Below are 19,986 nucleotides of genomic sequence, written 5' to 3'. Positions count from 1 at the left end.
AATAGAAAAACTCCATTGGATTTTGTAGAGGGAACCAGGGTGATGCTAACTTCCTTGTTGGCCTTCAAAAATGCGTCGTCCTTGGAGCACTCCATTTGTAGTATTTTTTTTTTTTCTAGCCATTTAGACCAACAGATGAGTCTGGAATAAATGAAGGAATAACCCCCTCCGTTTTCTTGATGTTGACTCTGTTTTTGTGTAGGTGCTTTATCGGGTGGCTTTCACTTCCAGGTGAACGACGGCATAAACTTCGCCCCTCGCCAGATATTCAGCACAACTGCCCACTCTTTGCTCCTGACCTTGCAGAAAAATCAGCCCATGCAGGTCTACCCAGGTAGGGTTTGAGAAGTTCTTAGGCAGGTATTTCCCTGCTCGAGTACAGTAAATGTGTTTTTTTTTTTACATCTAAACAACTATCACTTCTCAACCTGGGTATCCGGACAACTCTTCAGGGTCATGAGAAGATTTATTAGATAGAAATTTATTAGAATTGATGTATTTTTTATTTTTTTTCCCCGCATGTTATATACTTTATAATTATTATATATAATTATTTAGAATACTTTGTAGCCTCATTCCTCCTCTGATTATTGATAAAAATGAAATCTGAAAAGCTAAATGTAGTGCAGTTATATAATAATGGCACTGGAGGGCATCCCTTGTTATGTGGCTGCATTATGTTTCTGTCTACACAAACACAGTCAGTGCCAGGCTGATAGTGCCACTTTATTCAAGAGTTAAAGGTACTATTGATAACATTGATAACATTCAGCCACTAAATGTCGCATTCTCCCTCCCCCGTTGCATTGCATTCACTTCACAACAAATGGTTGCCAGGCACTTACCATCAAACTCAGACAGTTTTTTTCCACACTAACTGGCAACTTGATCGCTGACGACCCAGAGATACCAACGTTGTTATACTGTTGGCTCAAATGCCTTGTTAGAAGTGGGAACCAAACGTAAAATTGTTATCAATAAGACCTTTAAGTGGTTCTAACCTGTAAACAAACTCACTTATCAGTAGTCACTCTGGTCAAGGTTACATAAGTGAACCTGTTATTCTGATAGTATGGGACATTTAATACTGTAGTAGTTGATTTCTTTTTTTATATATTCTACATCTTCTATCTTCCTTTGAAGCATGGTGATGTCTACTGATAATACATTTAACCAGGATCAGGATTGTGGATCTCTCCCTGTGTCTTTTTTTCACCTTTAAAGGCTCTGTGACACCAATCTCTGAGCTGGAGCTTCAGGCCGTAACCAACGATGTCATCGACATCAGGAGAAACCACTCGGTGGTGTTTGCAGTGACCGCTCTTCCTAAACTCGGCAGCTTGGTCCGACGTATGCCTGACAACTCTACGCGAAACATTACCATGTTCACACAAAGCATGGTAGGGACGCGTGTGTCTTCGTAACATAGGAAAGCTTTTGTTTACTTCCCAAATAAAATGATGCCCTTTCTCCCTCGTCATTTCTTCGTCTCTTGTCTCTCAGGTGAATGAGGGAGTGATCTTGTACGATCAGAACAAGCCGCAGTCGGTGGGATGGTCGGCCGCAGACGCTTTCTCTTTCACCGTGTCCTCTCCTCCCGCTTTCCTTCCTCCGCACACCTTCACCATCTTAATCTCCTACCAGGCCAACGAACATCACGACAGCCTTCAATACAAGACCAGACTTTTGAACAACGCAGGTACTGTTAAATCTCTCTTTTGTTATTTGATATTTATCGTACCAAGAAGAATATAAGTTCAAGACGACCAATTGAGGTGTTTGTATCTGTCATTCAGGTGTTGTGGTGGCCGAGGGAGGCAGGGTGACGATTGACAGGTCTAAACTCGACGCCTCCAATCTCCTTGGGAAAGTTCCAGAGCCCCGCCGGAAAGACCACCGCATCCTGTACCGTGTGATTTCCCCGCCGCGCCACGGGGCTCTGTCTGTACGAGGACATAACCTCACCAGGTGCCTGGCTCTCCTTGGTGTCTCAATAAATGAACTGAACACTATCAAAATGACATAATCAAGGCACAAATACGTGATTTCAACACAATAACACAGACACTGCATATATCAGATTTTCTGTTTATGATTGTCAAAAAAAGGACATATTGTATTTTCACGTGTTGAAAATTCACTGCTGACGAAAACATTCACCAAACACTACTAGACAACCTTGCAAATAGGAATTAAATAATATATTTTTTAATGTTTGTCTTTTCTCAGGAGCCAACCTGATTTCTCTCAGGTCACCCTAAACAAGTTCGGCATCACATACGTCCACGATGACTCAGAGACGACGCGTGACAGCTTCACTTTCCGGGCCTGGGTGGCTCCTTTGGAACTCTCCTCCTCCTCTTCCTCCTCATCTGCTTTTTCCTCCTCCTCCTCCGCCTATTCCCCTCTCTATTCAGCCTCATCATCCTCCCTTTCGTCATTAGATGTGGTTTCTCATCACCGTCCTAAGGACAGCCTGGCGGTGACGGAGACGTTCAACATCACAGTGACACCAGTCAACGACCAGCCGCCACTCATCAGGAGCAGAGCCCCGAGTATGAAGGTCGTAGTCGGAGAGAGAGTCATACTAGGACCAGACAATCTGCAGGTGGGCAAGTGTTAAGAGAGCAGGTGAAGCTGTGGTTCAAAATGTTTTATTTTATCAGTACAGAGGTCCTGATTTTCACAATTATTTATCGATCATTGGAAACTAAATTTAACAATTTACTCAACTTAAGTGCCAATATCAAACCAAATTAAATGTATCTTAATTATAGAAGCCTTTTCTTCTTAATGGCGGATTAAGGAGATTATAATATTAAAGGTGCTAAATGGGAGATTGGGAGCAAGATGGCAACAGCCCTCACAGGGAAACCGGAGGGTGGGTGCTACGCTTCCGCGATCGGGACGGTGTTATCAGCTGTAACCGCTGTATGAGAGCCGTGCAGAGCGGCAGCCGTGAACTAACCAGTGGGGCACGCTCACATGTACGAACATGCACTTAAAGGCACGCTCGGCCAGCCCGATATGTCAACAAAGCACAGAAAAGCTCGGATTACAACACACACAGAGAAAGAGCGACTTCATTCTCTGCTCAGGTAAACATTACTCCTTTATATCTTTATAAAGCAAATAGCTGTTTGTTGCTATATTAATGCTCTGGATATCAAAAAGAGCACCTTGAAACATCCACAGTATTCCTCCAGAAGTCATCAAGTCACAGTAATAACAGGAATGGTGATATAAAGTCTATTTTTTTCCACAGGCTCTTATAAAGATATTATAATTTTCAGGATAAAGGATGGGTTTTCTATGCACACCTTTTGAGATCTATTAGACCAGCGGCAACAATACTTGAACATGAATGTTTACTTTGGGTGGAATGTTCCTTTTAGATAAAATTTGTGTCAATCTCCATGTCCAGGTTGAGGATCATGACACCCCTCCAGAGGAGCTGCACTACCTTGTGATCAAAAAGCCCAACAATGGCTACCTGACGCTGGGGGAAAGACCGGAGCCGGTGACCTCCTTCACCCAGTATGATGTCAACCACGGCCGGCTGCACTTTACACAGCAGGTGAAGGAGTTAATTCCTTTTTTTTTTACAAATGTGTGTGCATTAGGGTTGTCCATTTGAAGCCCATTCTGTATGTGTGTGATTTGTATTTGATTATAGAATTGTATAACAGCATCTGTTGGCAAAAATGTTTGCATGTCGAAAAATATGCATGTTGTCTACCAGTGTGTTTCGATACTGCCACAAGGGGTCGCCAAAGACAGAAATGTTCAAATCCTACAAATCAGGGGGTTTGAATTCCCCAAATCATACACTCTAGGTTTTTATTAAATACATTTTTCCTGACTTTCTTGTAGTCATTGATTCCTTTCTTTGTGTTGATGTCTTTTAGTGTGCTATTAACCTTTTTGGTGTTTTCCTTGTATCCTTCCCTCCTGTGTTCCCTCTGTCAGGGAGAGCCCTCAACAGGTGTTTTCTACTTCAACGTAACCGACGGTCATCATCGTCCACTCTACAAACTGTTTAGCTTGGAGGTGATAAAGCCCTCCGTCTCCATGGTGAACAACACTGGCTTGTCGTTGGTTCAAGGCAGGACCGCCGTGGTCCTGACAACCAACCAGTTGGCGGCACAAACCAACAATCGCAGACAGGCCGACATCACCTACACGGTCACCGCACACCCTCGCCACGGACGCATTGCGATCAACGACCAGGAAGTCACGACCTTCCGCCACGAGGACCTGCAGTTTGGCCGCGTTGTTTATCACATGACCGATCTCAGCGAATCGGAGGACAGCTTCCAAGTCTCGGCGTCAGCCTCGTCACCCGGCGTCGACTATGGAAGTGTACCAGCGCAGACGGTGAACGTAACTGTGCGGCCGCTGATCCACCTGAGGGAGAAAGTGAGAGTGCCCAGTGGTATTGCTGTGAAACTGGGGAAAGCCATGATCGATGCCTCCGAGCTGGCGAGAATTAGCCGAGCCGACCCGGTCTTTGAGGTTCTGTCGCCGCCAAAACATGGAAAACTAGTCAGGGTAAAGCTTCTAGTATGGATGCAATCAATAATAAAAATTACAGAAATCTCAGTGAGTCATGTCACTATAAGTCTAATCATCTAATTTTAGTTCACTCTCTTTTCCACTGTGTCTGTGTGTGCATGTATGCAGATGACCTATGACCCTAACAAAGCATCAGAGGAGCTGAAGTCGTTTACGTTCAGAGACGTGGTGCAAGGCCGGGTCGCAATCGAGGAGCATCTCAGCGACGGCGACAATAACAAATCAGCACTCACAAGAGCTCGAGGCCACGCCCCCGCCACGCCTCTCGATGATTCTATCATCTTCCTGCTGAAGGCTGGAAACGTCCAACCAGCGAAAGGCGAGCTTCACTTCACCATCTACCCCCACCACCAGATGCATCATGGTCCGGGAAGTTCAAATACAGACGGTGAACACACGACAGCCCGCACTACGACGCATAATAAGACCACCACCGGAAAAGGAGGTGGGCGAGGGGGTTCTACGACGCTCGACGGCGTCGGGGTGGGTTTGCCCCCCCACATTTTGTCAAGTAAGCACAACAACAAGACACAGCACAAGGTGAAGCCTCACAGCCGCTTGGGGAACCACACCCGCGGTGGGAGTCACGGAGGAAGGTCAGGGAGTCGCGCAGAGGGAACAGGAGGGGGTCACAGTCATGCCCCACAACCCCACATTCCCTCCGTCTCAGACAAACACGGTCCGGCGATCCCTCCTGACATACACCCGGTCCGCGTCGAGATCCTCCCTCGCCCCGCCTCCGACCCCCTACTCATTATCCTGCCGCTGCTGGCCTGTTTGCTCCTCATCATAATCCTCATGGTTTTGATTCTGGTGTTCCGCCGCCGCAAGGAGAAACAGGCCCGGCTGCGGCTCCTCCAGCAGCTCGCCGCGGTGGCGTTAACCACCGAGGGCAGCCCGTACATGGGCCAGGCGGAGCGGAGCGTGGCTATGCCATCCGTGGTGGTCACCCCGCTGGGCCCTTCAAGCTGCCCTAACTCACCCAAGGCACCCTTAAGTCCCAGACGGAAGAGTCTCGCCCCTGGGATGACCTTCTGGGGGCCAGTTGAAGTTGACAGAGCAGGTGGCGATGCTAATAATAGAGGCGGCAACAGTAATGAAAGAGATAACGTCACTGCAGGAGTCAAGACCACGCTGAGATCTAGGTCCCCTACTCCGACTCTTAAAGACAACCAGTACTGGGTTTGATGGAAGTAATCCAAAGAAAAACTGTGCCTTAGAGGTGTATTTTTGGTGTGAAGCGTATAAATAGCATGTGCGTACTCTCCAGGGGACTTCTGTAGTCATCTAAGGCACATCTGACCTGCTATGAACTTTTAAAAAGAGGGCAAAAATATGCACATTTGTTGAAAAAATTGTTAAATTTTTTTGTAGGAAACGTATTTAATTAATTTCACTGAACCAACTTCATCTGAACACATCTTTGTTGTATTTAACAATGTACTGAAAAACTGTTATTTAATCTGCAAGACATTACCCAGCTACCTTGGAGGTGTGAGGTACGATTCAAAGTAAACAGAATCGATTATTACTGCTTAGGCAGCTGCAAATGTACTGTAGTGGCATGACATGAACACGACAACCATTAGTTCCTTTTATGCAAAAATGTAAATACAACTGTGGCTGAACAAAGAAGAGAGACACAGACTGAGGTTTATTTCATTTACTGTAAAATATTTAATGCAGCTGAATTTTAAGTTAGCTCAAAAGAGTTAGTAGTGTACCTGGTAACTTGACACCTCTCACCTGCAATATTGTTAACTGTGCAGAGTTGATGTGTCAGCTGATAGATCATACTGCCTGTTTGCACATGGTACTTAAGGTACTGTAAGCTTCCAAGTCCATGCATGCAAACTATTTTTTTTTAACATTCCTTCATTCCCCTCATTCACCGCTCTGCTCTGTTTTCTTTGTCTGATGTTCTTACAGCTCAGCTGTCATGTAAGCGTTTCTGATCGTCCATACAGTATTAACACTTTGAGACATAGGTGGCTTCCTCAGTTCTTGATTGACCTCAACATTTTTGTCACGTTTGACCCCTTGTTATGCCAGCCTCTGTTTGCCATGCACTGTGAAAGATTTATTTTTAATAAAAGATATTTCTTTAAGACTTCTGTGTGTGTGTTGTCTCTCATGATCTTCCTTTTGTCTCTGTTAAAGGTCCAGTGTGTAGGATTTAGTGGCATCTAGCGGTGAGATTGCAACCAACTGAGTACCCCTCCGCTCACCCCTAACCTTTACATGCTTGTCGGAGGACTACGGTGGACTTCAAGGTAACGTAAAAACACGAAAGGCTCTCGCTAGAGCCAGTGTTTGGTTTGTCCGTTCTGGGCTACTGTAGAAACACGGCGGACTCCTTGAGGAGGATCCGCTCCCTACGTCGATATGAAAGGCTCATTCTAAGCTAACGAAAACACAACGATTCTTAGTTGCAGATGATTATACACTTATAAAAACATAGTTAGAAATATTATATTCTGCCAATAGATCCCCCTAAATCCTGCACAGTGGACCTTTAATGACCATCTGCTGACAATGGGGATGCACATTTTAAAAGCTGAGTACTTAAACACGTTAAAAAAACAACTCACTTTCAGCTTGACAAATGTGTGACAATTACATAATACCCCCTTTAGGTTTTATATAACTTTGAAAAGTAGGCCTCAGCCAGCAGAACCATTCAATAACCAATGACAAAAATAATAAAGGCTTTCAAGGCAGTAGCCTACGGGTACTGTAGTTACATTATTAAGTCAGTGCTTGAACGTTTCCAGATGTATGCTGATGCATACATGCGCCACAACACAATTTGTGTGTATGTAAATGCTTCAAATTACCCCATGCATGACCAACCTGACCAACAGATACTCTTCCTGCTGTGATACTTTTAAAACTTAATGCATAAGGTGCAGAATTTAGAGAGCTTTGTTTTTTTCTAAATTATTAAGTGGAAGAAAATGTATCAATTAGCAAAAACAAAAAAAAAACAGTAAAGGAGAAAATGAAAACAAGGAGGAGGGGAGAAAGAGGCAGGTCTAAATAATGAAGAGTCTGCGACTGCAGTAACCTGACCTGCAGTCTGTGAACTCTGGTGTCACATATCAACGACTGGACTGCTGCGGCCTCCACGGGAAAAAGTGATAGTGATAACATGCTTCTCTTTGGGAAAAATTTGCATTAAAACATGCAGAATACAGATTTTATACTAGACTAACTTAATTGAAAACATGAAGATATGATGGAGCAGGTGTCTTGTTCGATAATTATAAATATATATATATATATATTTGTGTGAAATTGACATAATTAGTATATGAATTCTTGAGTTATAGCCAAAAATGTGTTCTGTGAGGTCACAGTGACCTTGACATTTGACCACCAAAATCTGAAAGAAGTGGACATTTATGGCAAATGTTAAGAAATACCCTCCAGGCGTTTCTGAGATGTCACGTTCACGAGAATGGTACGGACCGACAACCCATCCATCCATGCATCCATTATGTGTAACCGCTTATCCTATTCAGGGTCGCAGGGGGGGCTGGAGCCGATCCATGCTGGGTTAACATAAAAACTAATTGAAAGACACAGAATGGGTCAAGTGAAACTATAAGTCATATTTAGGGAAAACAGTCAACAATACAGATAAATGATTGAAATAAATTCTACTTTCATTTATTTACTGAAATGCTGTTCTGCTGTGTTACATTAAAAGTGTTAAGAAACGGTTTCCTCTTAGTGAATTACTAGTTCGTGAATAACAACCTGGCTGGTGGTGTATCCTATTATAAACCATGTCAAGTAAAATCCCAGGTGAAGTCACACCTGATGTTACAACATTTACCAGAAACACTTTATGCGAGCCTACAATTGGCCGCACTAGATACTGTAAACCATTGTAATCCGTTTACTTGATAATCTCAGTGATCTACTGTTTTGTCAGTTTTTATTAGTTATATTCACCAGATCCTAAACTTCCCTCTGTGTGTCAAAATACTGTGATTGATTGGGGACTTTACAACAAACAGTTCTGTGAGTTTATTTTGGTTACTTATTGGTTTAACAAGAATGTTTCAGAGTAGCAGGTTAGCATACCGAAAAGAGCGGCTGTGCAGAATCGGAAAATGTCCAACTTCGGTGTCAAAAAAAGGACCAAAGTAGACAGCATGGGGAAAGAAACATATAGATTTGCACCAAGATTGTCTTAAAACCTTTTTTACAATAAAAAAAGACTATGCCCTCAGAAGAATTTGAAATATGCTATAATCACATAAAAAATCCTACATATGGTGGCTTTAAACTGTAAGATCTGGATTCAAAGCTTTAATGCCAGGAAGCATCCATCACGTTGAAGTGTCCGTACCCTGAGCATGACCTCTGAGCTCCCATGATTGAGGGGAAGCAGAAAGACAGATGTGGATTTGGGGTTTTAAAGAGGACCTATTATGCTCATTTTCAGGTGCATACTTGTAGTTTGGGTTTCTACTAGAACATGTTTACATGCTTTAATGTTAAAAAAAACTCTTTATTTCTCTCATACCGGCTGTGCTGCAGCACCTCTTTTCACCCTCTGTCTGAAACGCTCTGTTTAAGCTCCTGCCCCGCCCTCCCGAAAAGCCCAGCCTGTTCTGATTGGTCAGCTGGCCCACTCTGTTGTAATTGGTCAATCAAACCAAACTCTTCGGACTCCGCTCCAGCTCCACTCTAACTAGCTTTGTTTAAGGGCTTATTAAACCAGCTGCTCGGCAGGTATTATGCAAATGTATTACTTGGTGACATCACCACGTCACTGAAAAGAGAAGGCGGGACTTCAAGCAAGGCGTTTCAGGCAGTTCAGGAGCAGTGTTTCTCTGGGGGAGAGTAACTCCCTTTGGCGTGGACTTTGGGCTTTGTAACTTTGCAGACCTTTTACATGCACAAAAAAATATATAACACACAAAAGGAAAGGGGAATAGGTCCTCTTTAATAACCCAAGGCCTGCATTAACCCAAAGAAATAGAACTGCGGAGCTGCTTCTCAAAACAAGCAGATAAAAAAAATTAAATCAGTCTGAGATCAGTTATTGTTTTAGGTCCGGCAAGGCATAAACAAAAAATGCGGAACAACACAGAGCTTCAAATTATAACATAATAAAGATGTGACAGCATGCGAGTTGTGACAGATGTTAGACATCAGAAGTAGGTGGAATCGAACTACTGAGCTCAGTCAACGGAAGAGATTACGCCCACTTTGCCTCTTTCCATTTTCACAATCACTTCCATACTGTCATGTCCCGTCGCAACAATACTGAACAGGTCATTCAAGTAAAAACACAAAATTCATTAAATTCATGAAGTCCTGTCTTTCAATCATTAAAACATCCAGTTTTAAGTGCACTGGGGATTTTCGTGTCAACGTTCCTGCTGAGTTCCGTGTTCCCGGACGGAGGGTTTTCCATAAAGTGGTGAGTGGAGGCATAAAGAGATCACGTGACCCTGAAACCCGGGAATGTAGAGGCAGCCCCGTCACAATGTGAGCAGCTGTTTTTAATATCTGTCGCAGTCCCGCTGAGTTGCAAGACGTGCCTGGAGCGTCAGCAAAATCCCTGTTACTGGTACATTCATCAGAGCCGTCCAGATAATCCAAGAAGTTGTTATTCTACAGTCCAGTGGCCTACATTTTTTTTTTAAAAGAGTGGTATATTTCTTCCAATGCTTGTACCAGGCCCAGGATTCACCGCATCAAAAAGTTTTCTTAAAGGACGTTAAGATGTTCTCCATTACTGAAGGACGAACCCATCAATCATCTCTGTCTGCTCCCCTCTTCAAGCCCCCCCCCAGTTTCCTCAAGACCTTTGTAGTCCAACTTCTCTGTTCTCTCCCTCCCTTCCTACTGGTCCTCGTCATATCTCTGGAGCGCGTCCTCCAGCTTGGCGGTGATCTTCTGGAAGAAGCCGATCTGCTCGCGGAGGTGGTGCTGCATCTGCGAGCGGAAGTCCCGTACGCGCGTGCGGTGGAAGTGCTGGATCTCTGCCAGCGTGGCGCAGGAAATGATGTTGCAGCGGTTGTGGAGCTCACCTTCCTGCTTTGGACAGTCTTTCACCTTGGTCAGTGCACCTGGAAAAAGGTGGTGGAGGGAGGGAGGAAGGATGAGAGGGAGAAGACTGAGAAAGTGGGGCAGGTATACAAAGTATAGAGCCAAACTAAAACTAGAAGTAAAACCAAATCATAGGAAAAAATGCTAAAAACGCAGCCTGTGAAACATAATCATGCTCACCAGTGTCGTACAGTTTAATCCATTTGTCTGGAATGGTTAAGTAAAAAAGAGATATGTAATATATATAATGTTTTATGTAATATTTCTGTTTTTAGCAGCCTTATCACATAGTTTTCTTGTCTATTCTTCATAGTATTTGCTTTCTTGCTGAGAGCTAAATGAGAATTTTGATACCAGTCTCATGGTTGTCTGTTATTTAAGAGCCAAGAGATGGTTATCTTAAATTGACATGACAAAACTCAAATTCTTGGTTTTATATTTAGTTTTTTGTATTGATTTAACAAACCAGATATAACATGTTAATTAGAGACCTTTGGAGGCGCTGTTAGGCAAATTCCTTTTTTTTATCTTGGGACAGAGCTAGGCCCACAAGACAAGTGGCGAGCTATGAGAATAGACATTGAAGAAACATGTTTTTAAGAAGCAGAGAATATACAGTTAACAAGTTGGAAATCTGACATTAGAAGAGACCGATAACAAGTGGATATGGGTCTCGAAGAAACAGTCACAATGACGTATAACAAATTAATCATTGTTTAACTTTATTAGTCTTAAACCAGGTTTCCACCAAAAGTTCCAGGGACTTTTATAGTCCCTGGAACTACTTTTCAAGGAACTAAAAGGTTCCTTCAGTCCACTGTTGTCTGTGTTTCCACTGTGGTCTTAGGTAAATTAGTCTGCTGACGTATGAAAAGTACTACCCCCCGACCAGAGCCTTTTTGGGGGGGTAAAAGGGCACCGTAAAATGTCCCCGGAACTTAATTTCGACCCTGGTCCCTGCGGTCAAAACGCAATGAGTTCCTCAAAAGGTTCGTGAGAAAGTTCCTGTGGTGGAAATGGGGCTATAAAGGGTTCAACTTCTAATAACAAGTGCTGAGGTCAATACTCCTTTATCTTAGAATAAACGGTGGGAACATGGTTCACTTGTTACAGAAGCTAGTGGGACGGCAGCTAGCCTGGAAGTAACATTAATGGGACAAGCTAGCACAGTTAAAAAGACTAATGGAGAAAGGCAGCCAAATTCTCCAAGCTGTCCATGACATTTTTTCATACTAGAGAAATGAGGTGGTTGTTGCATACTTTTTCCAGGGTCCTTGAAGTTACCCAACGCCCAGTCGTGACTCAGAATAGCTGAGTGTGACTAAACTTTCATGGGGGAAGTAGTAGAGTTTGGATCCATGAAGAAATGGATGAAGAGGAACTCAAAGTTTGGCTCTAACATGGCAACATGTGGAGGAAATGATGAGCTTGCTTGTAGTCTGGCACAGCTCCCTGACCTCGATGACCTCTCTTTCTAAATCTCTCTCTCTCTCTCATACACAGTATATCTGCACAAGTACACTAACGAACTGAAATTAACATGGACTTTGCTCTCCTCGCTGCCAAGGCGATTACGGAGCTGTAATCTGAACTCATGTACTGTTCCCTGGTGGGAAACTTGTTCAGCTCTGTAACTATCTGCACCCCCCCTCTCACATACACACACACACCCCTCCCCTCTTCTTCTTCTTCTTCTTCCTCCTCCTTCTCTTCAACTCGCTGTATCACCGGGAGGAAGGAGGAAAAGAGGGAGAAGAAAAGAGGAGGAGGGGAAACTAATCCTGAGACTGCTCCATTTTGCATTCCTGCAGTCCCAGGGCAACACAGGACAAGAGGCCCAGGAATCTCTCCGCTCATTCAAATCAGATGTAGCCTTTGGTCCTCATAGACAGAACCGGCGACGTCGGACGATACTGTACGGGGGCATTTAGGTCAACAAAGCTGTCCGCTTTAAGAGCCAAGCAGCTGTTTTTCTAGCTAATCCGTGGTGCCATGGTTTTTGTAATTTGGTTGTTATTGGGGAAATGTTGAGCTCTATATGACATAGATATGGAATGTAGGCCTGCGGAGAGAGGAATGAAAGTTTATGTGAAATATGAAACCTGCAGTCAGGTTTTCCTTTGTGTGCTAAATCAAAAGAATGTAATCCGATGTTTTATTTAGTTAGAAGGCATCTTTCTCTCAATGAGGATCATTCACCAAATTGACTGTTATGGAAACTGTGACCAAGCCAGCCATCTTTTGTTAGACGCAGTTATTTCACAACTATGACAGAAGTGCCGACTTTGCATCGTGGGGTTGTGTTACTCAGCAGCAGACAAAAAAGTTTCCTGTGACAGCAGTGGTGCATTACTCAGAGTCTGTGCTTTGATCTCTCATGGCCTTTGAGTCAATGACTCCCTTTGTACAACGCATAACCTTGTTCATCAATTAGTTTACCAATTAAAACATGCACGCTTTGGTCTTTTGAGTTCGTTTGCCTATTAAGTGGCGGGACATGTTGGAAAGTTAGGTCATGTCCCTAAGAATGAATTGACCAATGCCCATTGCCCAAATGATCAGAATTTGGTATGGATCCAAGATTTTGGGATACAGTCTGTATGTTTTAAATAAAAGAAAGAAAGAAGCACTGCTGTTCCTTTTCATACTATAAATATCTTTTTTTTTCTTGTAAAGCATTGCTAGCTACGGTTTCCAGAAGTGAAAGACATTTTGGTACCCAAGAATGATGATGACATTACTTTGTGTGAGTTCCTATGAAAGCAGGAATGATGATATCATATCCTATGACAATACTATGAGTTCAAATGATATGCGTTTGGGTCACTTTTTGAGAGTTAAGATAAGGTGAAGTTGTTTTAATTAAGGTTATGATGAACTACTTTAGCAAAGGTTTGGGTTTCATTTAGCATATGTTTCCCCCAGTGGGCAACAACATCTGGGTCTAAAAAGTGAAGCCAAAGAGGAAGTGCCTTAAACTTACATTGTTTCTAATAGCCAGCAGGGGGCCTCTGATTGCAAAAAGAAGTCAGATTGTATAGAAGTCTATGAGAAAATGAGCCAACTTCTCACTTGATTTATTACCTCAGTAAACATTGTAAACATGAGTTTATGGTCTCAATCGTTAGTTTCTAGTCTTCTTCAATACAGCATGATGTTCATTTAGTAAATTATGGTCCCATTTAGAGTCAAATAGACCATAAAGCTTTAGGGCGTAGCTACCTCGTGACTGACAGGTTGCTACCGCGGCGTTCTCCGATCTTGGAGTTGTCTGTGTTTTTGTCTTAGACCTTTAACCCTTTGAAAGTTAATTGTAACAATTTGGTCGTCTAAAAATGTCTGGTTGCAAAAAGCCAAGATGGCGACGTTCAAAATACCGAACTCAAGGCTTCAAAACGGCAGTTCACAAACCAATGGGTGACGTCACTTTGAATAAATCCACTTCTTATATACAGTCTATGGTTTCCCCTGCCTGGTAGAGTCATTATGACCCATTACTCTTTGTACATTGTCCCATTTCATACAAGTAAGCACAACTTTTTCATGAGATCATGCTCCACTGAGACGCATATTAATATTCATTTCACATATTACTGAAGTTAAATAGTCAATTTAAACTTAACCTTATTACTCAGAGCTCATAATAGGAGCGGTATCTTCCAGTGCAGCAGGAGTGAGGGAAATGTTCAGAGTTGTTAGAAGTTGGACGCTCTTTGTGGGACATGAAACAATGTGTTACTTGTCAATCAGAAAGTAGGTGACGTAGGTGTCAGTCACAGGACCTGTTGGGATTCAGACTGTGTTTCTATAGTTGGGAGCTGCGATTGTGTCTAGAGAACGGGGCTCAGCGGACTATAGAAACAGTGCCTCTACGTTTGGCAAACGTCAGGCCTTTGCGTGCCAGGAGCAACTCCCTCCTCCCAACCTGGAGGCAACTAACAAGCTAACTCCTCGGCAAGTCCTTTTGTACACGTCTGTGAGAGTGTGTGTGTGTTTTTCTGTGTTTTCCTGTGAGCGAGTACAGGCTCTCGCAGTACCCAGAGCGTTACAATGGACCGTGGGTTTCAGTTTTCGCCCCAGATTGACGATTCGGTAAATGAAAACAGATGTGGAAACAGTCAGAATCTGGTTCTCTGTGTATTATCTGCTTTTATAACGACATGATTAATACATAAGGGAGGCTGCAGGCTGGATGGTGTTTGGAAATGGAATTAATTATTTTGTAATCCAAGTGAAAATAAATAAATCCCTTTTGTGCTAGTCTTTTGTTGCAGAGGAGATTATACTGCCTGCAGCATGGGGAGCGAGAAGCCTCCGCCCTGCAGAGACATCCATGAGTCCTGACCACTCAGTCCCTATCAGCTCCATTTGAAGCTAACCCGTTGACCTCTGACCTAGGTCCTGCATCTCTTTTAATATCTTGCAAGCATGTTGGGAGGTTTAATGCATTTTTATCAGTAACTCTTTTCACGTACTTCTGCACAATTCCCTTTTTTTCAGACTATGTCATGAAAAATTGAGTGGCAACGTAGGCGTGTTAAAGAGTTCAGACTCTGATTAAGATTTTAAAGGGCAAGTCCATTATTTTTTTTGTTTTTTGGAGGTTTTTATATCATTCTATAGCTTCATAGTGGTGTTCCTTATGCATTCAAATCCGAACATTCATATTTTAGTAAAAGTATGTAGGTTTTAGTGTCAAAATGCTATTTTCCCCAAGCCATTCTAAAAACATTTTCCTATGTGACCTGACGCAGGTTTCTGCATGATGACGTTGCTACATGTACAGCCTTATAGTCAGTGTATTAATTAGTTACATAGAGTAACTTAGATGGAGGTCGTCACGCTCCCAGTTTGGAGAAGCACACAGTGTACCGTCATGGAAGCTAAGCAATGCACTGCTGCGGTCACGTTACGTTAGTTCAGATCAGAAAGTCACACAATAACACAAACTAACCGATCAATGCAGCGGTAGACCAACAACTCCTGTGTTCCTCGATGTAAAATTACTGTTTTTGTGAATGGAGTCTGGTCTGGTCTTGAAGACCGAGATATAATGGCTGATGGCAAGATAAAGTGGTGAAAATACTCTAAATATAGCGTACAATTAAACTGATATTGTTTTTTTAGGTAGCTAAAATAAGTTTTTCTGCTGCTCCCATCCACAACCGCTTTACCTCGCCGTCAGACAGCCCGTCCTGACAGTAACTGAAGCCGCTATATCGCGGTCTTCAAGACCAGAGCAGACTCAATTCACAAAACAGTAATTTTACCTCGCAGAACGGAGGAGTATACATACGACCCCGCTTCAAAAAATCCCAACTAACCCCTTCAGTTATTCCAAACTTCGCACAGCTAATTTTGACTCAGATAGTTCTAGCGTTCACATTATTCATAACCTTATTGATTAGCATCGATTGGCTGACTTTGGTAACCTACGTCACTGCTTTCTGCAACAGCTGAGTGGGCGTTACCATTTGAAAAAAAAAAGCGGAACACATTATTATAAGTGTGTATGCAAATGAGCTTGCTATGTTTACATTTTTGCTATTCGGCAAACATTGTGGTTCTGATTTCAGAGCGCACACACACACACACACACACACACACACACACACTTCCCCACCTTTCTGCACATGGATGATGTCAGGAAAATTGGCCAGGTGTCCTCTGTAGAGATCCAGCAGGTCAGAGATGGGAGCCAAGTCGTGGCGCGGCTGCTCGGCGAAATACTCTCCCACCGCCTCGTAGGCCTCGCCGGTGTAGGCGATGGCTTTGTTCAGGCCTGCCGAGTAGGCCTGCTGGTCCAGCTCGAACGCCTGCCCCAGGAGCGCGAAGGACTGTCCCACTTTCTGGTACTCCTTCTTGAACCCCGTTATCTGCTTACGGGCGAACTCGTTGATGGTGGTGTTCACGACCACGATGTTCTCGTCCATCCTCTTGGTGAAGGTCTTGAAGCCTTCGATCTTGTTCTCGACTTCCTGTAGGTCCAGGGGGACGGTAGGCGGGCTGAAGGAAAGAATGACAAAGACAGACATTTTTAGACTTTGTGGCTTTATTCTGAAAGTCCTTAATGATTTTTTTTTTAATGAAAGCATGACATCATCTTTATGTACTAGTCCTCTGTTATCTTGTTCTCACTATCAGGCACTCCCTATGATGAAAGCTTGCCGTTACAGCCCAGTGAAACAAGAAAAACTGATAACAGCGTCTTGCTGAAGGGCGAATATCCTCCACTGTTAGTCTACAGTGGGTGGACAAAATAACAGGAACATCTGACACAATACAATGATGTAACCCAGCACCACAAACTCCTCTTTGACATGCTATGAACAAAAATATAACATTACAAGCTTCCCAGGGTAGTTTTCTTGCGGGACAATTGAATAGGAAAGTATTACAATACTAAGTGTTCCTGTTAATTGCCTACATTTCCCAGAATGCCTTTTCCAATCTCCAGAGACTGGCCTGTAATTTGATATGTTCAGTGGCTGATTATAGATGCAGAGCGAATCCTTTTCAAGTAAAGAAGGTCAGAACCATGGGGCCGATCTGTGTTGTAGCAGCATTACATTCTGGTCTATTTCCTGCTCTTTATTGGTGTAGATGTTGATCTCTAGGCCTCTTCTACAATGGATTTCTCCTTCTCTGCTGAATGCTGTTGGAAAATGGTGACTCTAGAAGGACGCCCTTGTTCTCTTGGACCGCAAGTGCTTGACATCATACGTTTATTTATCCAACAGATCAAAGGCTTCTCAGTCAGCGCTCAGAGCTTTTTATAAGCTTGTAATAAAAAACAGAAGAGCGGTTCATAACCCAGCCTCCTACCTGATCGTGAGGAAGAAATTAGACCCGACCAGCTCGTCCCTCTCCGCCTTCCTCTTGCCCATCTTCCAGGCCTTCTCGTCGGCTCCGCACGTTAGGAAATGCTGGAAAACGTCGCAGCGTGCCAGCACGGGGTGGCTGATCATGTGGTTCATCCACCAGATCAGCCCCTTCCTCCGCTTGGAGATGAAGTCCTCCTCGAAGCGGCCGGTGGCCTGCTTCTCTGGCAAGTGGGGCACTGAGATGACCGGGAAGCGCTCCACAAGGCGAGCGTACAGCCAGTCAAAGTGCTTATACCTGCAGGGGGTTGATGGAAGACGAGACAGGTGGGAGGATTTAGGTATGAGTGGATGAAAAGGGAGGGAGAAGGTTTGGTAAATGGGAACGAGGGAGTTCAGGAAATGACGTAAACAACGGGAAAATGCAGCCAGAGGGAGTGAAAAAAGAAGGGTGTAAGGACTATTCCCAGCAGCAGGGACAAGTGGAAACTGAAATGTAAGGGAGTAAGTGTTGGCTGGAAATGACAGACCTACTGACAGGGAAACAATGTAAAAGGTGCAGTGGAGGGAATCTCAGAAAGGAAAGAGGAGATTCCTGAGGACTCTGGGGGGCAAAAGGCCACAGTCAGCTCTGTTTTTGCAATTTTGTGGGAACAATTGCGGCCACAGGAAAAAGCCGCAGAAACATTTATTTTTAAGTGTACGGGGGCCGGGGGATCCGGTGAAGAAATCAGTTTGGAAACCCCAGAGAGGGAAGAGGAGGAGAAGGAGGAAGACGGCCTTATACCTGCGGTTGACTTGTACGTTGGTGTGCGTTGGAGTCAGGCCGTAGGACATGTAGCTCTTCATGCCTTTGAACTTGGTCTGCTTGGTGGGGTCGTCGATGGTGCACATGAACGGATACGGATCCTCCTGCCACTCCGGCCCGTGCTTCCCCATCACCACGCAGATCCTGTCCCCGTCCTTCACAAAAGCAGAGGCCTCCCCGAGCAGGAAGGCCTCCCCACCGGACTTGACGAAGGTTGAGAACCTGTTGAGGTTCCTCCCGACCGTCGCCGAGCTCTTGGCCTGCTGCTGATGCTGCTGGGCGCTGTCGCGACGCCCGGGCAAGGAGGTGGTCACCGGGTACAACGGGGGCGAGCTTCCCATACCCTGAGGCGCGTCGGCCGCGGGAGAGGCATCGTCCCAGTCGTCGTCCCAGTCGTCATCGCTGCCCTGGCTGGTGTGGAAGCTTCCTCCCGCGCTACCGCCGCTGCCGGCCCCGGGTCCCCTCTGGGACTGGGTGTCCGAGGACGCGAAGGAGGATGTGTGGGTGGGCGTCGGGGCTTTGGTCGGCTTTGGCGAGGAGACGCCGTTCTTGTTGGTGGCGTTGGAGGTGATGTGGTCCCTGATGATCTCCACGTAGGAGGCGGGGAAGAGGCCGACCTCCCCCCGGCCGTTCTCCCCCTCCAGCCAGCCCTCCAGCTCCTCCTCGTTGAACAGGGTCACCAGCTCATTCTCTGTTATGGAGATCTCCCCGGGGTTTTCAGAGTGGAAGTCGTACAACACTTTGGCCTTTAACGCCATAATTGTAGCACTTGTGTCTTTTTTTTCTGTTTCCTGTCTTTGTGGCTTCAAGAAGAAGTTTTCTTTTATTCAACCTTTAATTTGATCTCTCTGAAACTTCCAAGGAGATTTAGATCACTCAATGGCAACAGCAGCAACAATAGTTTTTCCCACTTTTGTCAACATCAAACTTGTGTCCTAGATCCATGCATAAAAGAACAAGAAGAAGAGAAACACACAGGGTTGTACCCGACACCCACCTCCTCTCTCTCTCTCTCTCTCTCTCTCTCCGCTCCTCTCAAGTATCATTTGTTTCCATGCGCAACTTCATCCAAGTCGGAAAATAGAGAGGAAACTCGTTTTTACAGGAGATCCTCTCTCCGAGCGAAGATGCCGGTTATAGTTTAAAGTTGACGAAGTTGCTGCTTTATTCCTCCAGATCACAGCCGGGGAAAGTCCTTTTTTTCTCCTCCTCTCTCTCTTTCTCTCCCTTAGATGCTTGTAAGTTGAAGGCAGCTCCAGTCCGAACACGTAGTAGACTGGCTGAGTAACGGAGGGTGGAGCCAGCAGCAAGTTTAGTCAAGTCACTGAATTCATGCATGGAAAAAAACCCACATAACCTCATTTTAAAAACTCCATCATATACATGCATCGTCCTGTTCTATAGGCTATCGACACGTCATCCACTGCTCTTTGAATATGCCTCAAAATCAAGATCTAAATCGAATTAATCATATCCTAATTATAGGTTATATTCATTATTTTAACACTATTAACCAGTAATTTCACAAATATCTATCATTCAATTTAAAAAAAAAAAATGGAGGTAGGCTAATTGAACTTTTTGTGGAAAAAAATATATATTACAATTAATTTTATATATAGTATTTTTGGGGTCTTTTTGTATTGATTGTATACATACAACACAGAAGCTTCCATAATAATAATGTAAAAATTATTATACAAAATCTTA

General features: G+C 44.1%; 2 protein-coding genes across 3 annotated transcripts in view; one reads left to right on the top strand and one right to left on the bottom strand.

The window, feature by feature from the left end:
* The window catches only part of LOC119478599 (chondroitin sulfate proteoglycan 4-like), a 36,346-nt gene extending 29,994 nt beyond the window's left edge, over positions 1-6,352 (top strand). For both annotated transcript variants that reach the window (XM_037753433.1, XM_037753432.1), the window contains exons 15-22: positions 203-334; positions 1,225-1,400; positions 1,504-1,699; positions 1,797-1,968; positions 2,230-2,608; positions 3,425-3,577; positions 3,970-4,551; positions 4,684-6,352. In XM_037753433.1, coding sequence (XP_037609361.1) covers positions 203-334; positions 1,225-1,400; positions 1,504-1,699; positions 1,797-1,968; positions 2,230-2,608; positions 3,425-3,577; positions 3,970-4,551; positions 4,684-5,763 — 2,870 coding nt within the window. In that variant the 3' untranslated portion in view covers positions 5,764-6,352. The remainder of the gene's footprint in view (positions 1-202; positions 335-1,224; positions 1,401-1,503; positions 1,700-1,796; positions 1,969-2,229; positions 2,609-3,424; positions 3,578-3,969; positions 4,552-4,683) is intronic.
* Positions 6,353-9,515: 3,163 nt separating this feature from the next.
* On the bottom strand, positions 9,516-19,954 carry LOC119478643 (sorting nexin-18-like). Its single transcript, XM_037753519.1, has 4 exons — positions 18,256-19,954; positions 17,473-17,766; positions 16,271-16,653; positions 9,516-10,667 (listed from the first exon to the last, which is right to left on the bottom strand). Exons 1-4 carry the CDS (start codon positions 19,032-19,034, stop codon positions 10,441-10,443), a joined length of 1,683 nt encoding a protein of 560 aa, XP_037609447.1. The 5' UTR covers positions 19,035-19,954; the 3' UTR covers positions 9,516-10,440.
* Between the last annotated feature and the right edge of the window lie 32 nt (positions 19,955-19,986).

The sequence above is a fragment of the Sebastes umbrosus genome, chromosome 19 (assembly GCF_015220745.1).
Source record: "Sebastes umbrosus isolate fSebUmb1 chromosome 19, fSebUmb1.pri, whole genome shotgun sequence".
NCBI lineage: Eukaryota > Metazoa > Chordata > Actinopteri > Perciformes > Sebastidae > Sebastes > Sebastes umbrosus.
Note: the sequence above shows the minus strand (reverse complement) of the source record. Positions and strands in the feature narration are given on the sequence as shown.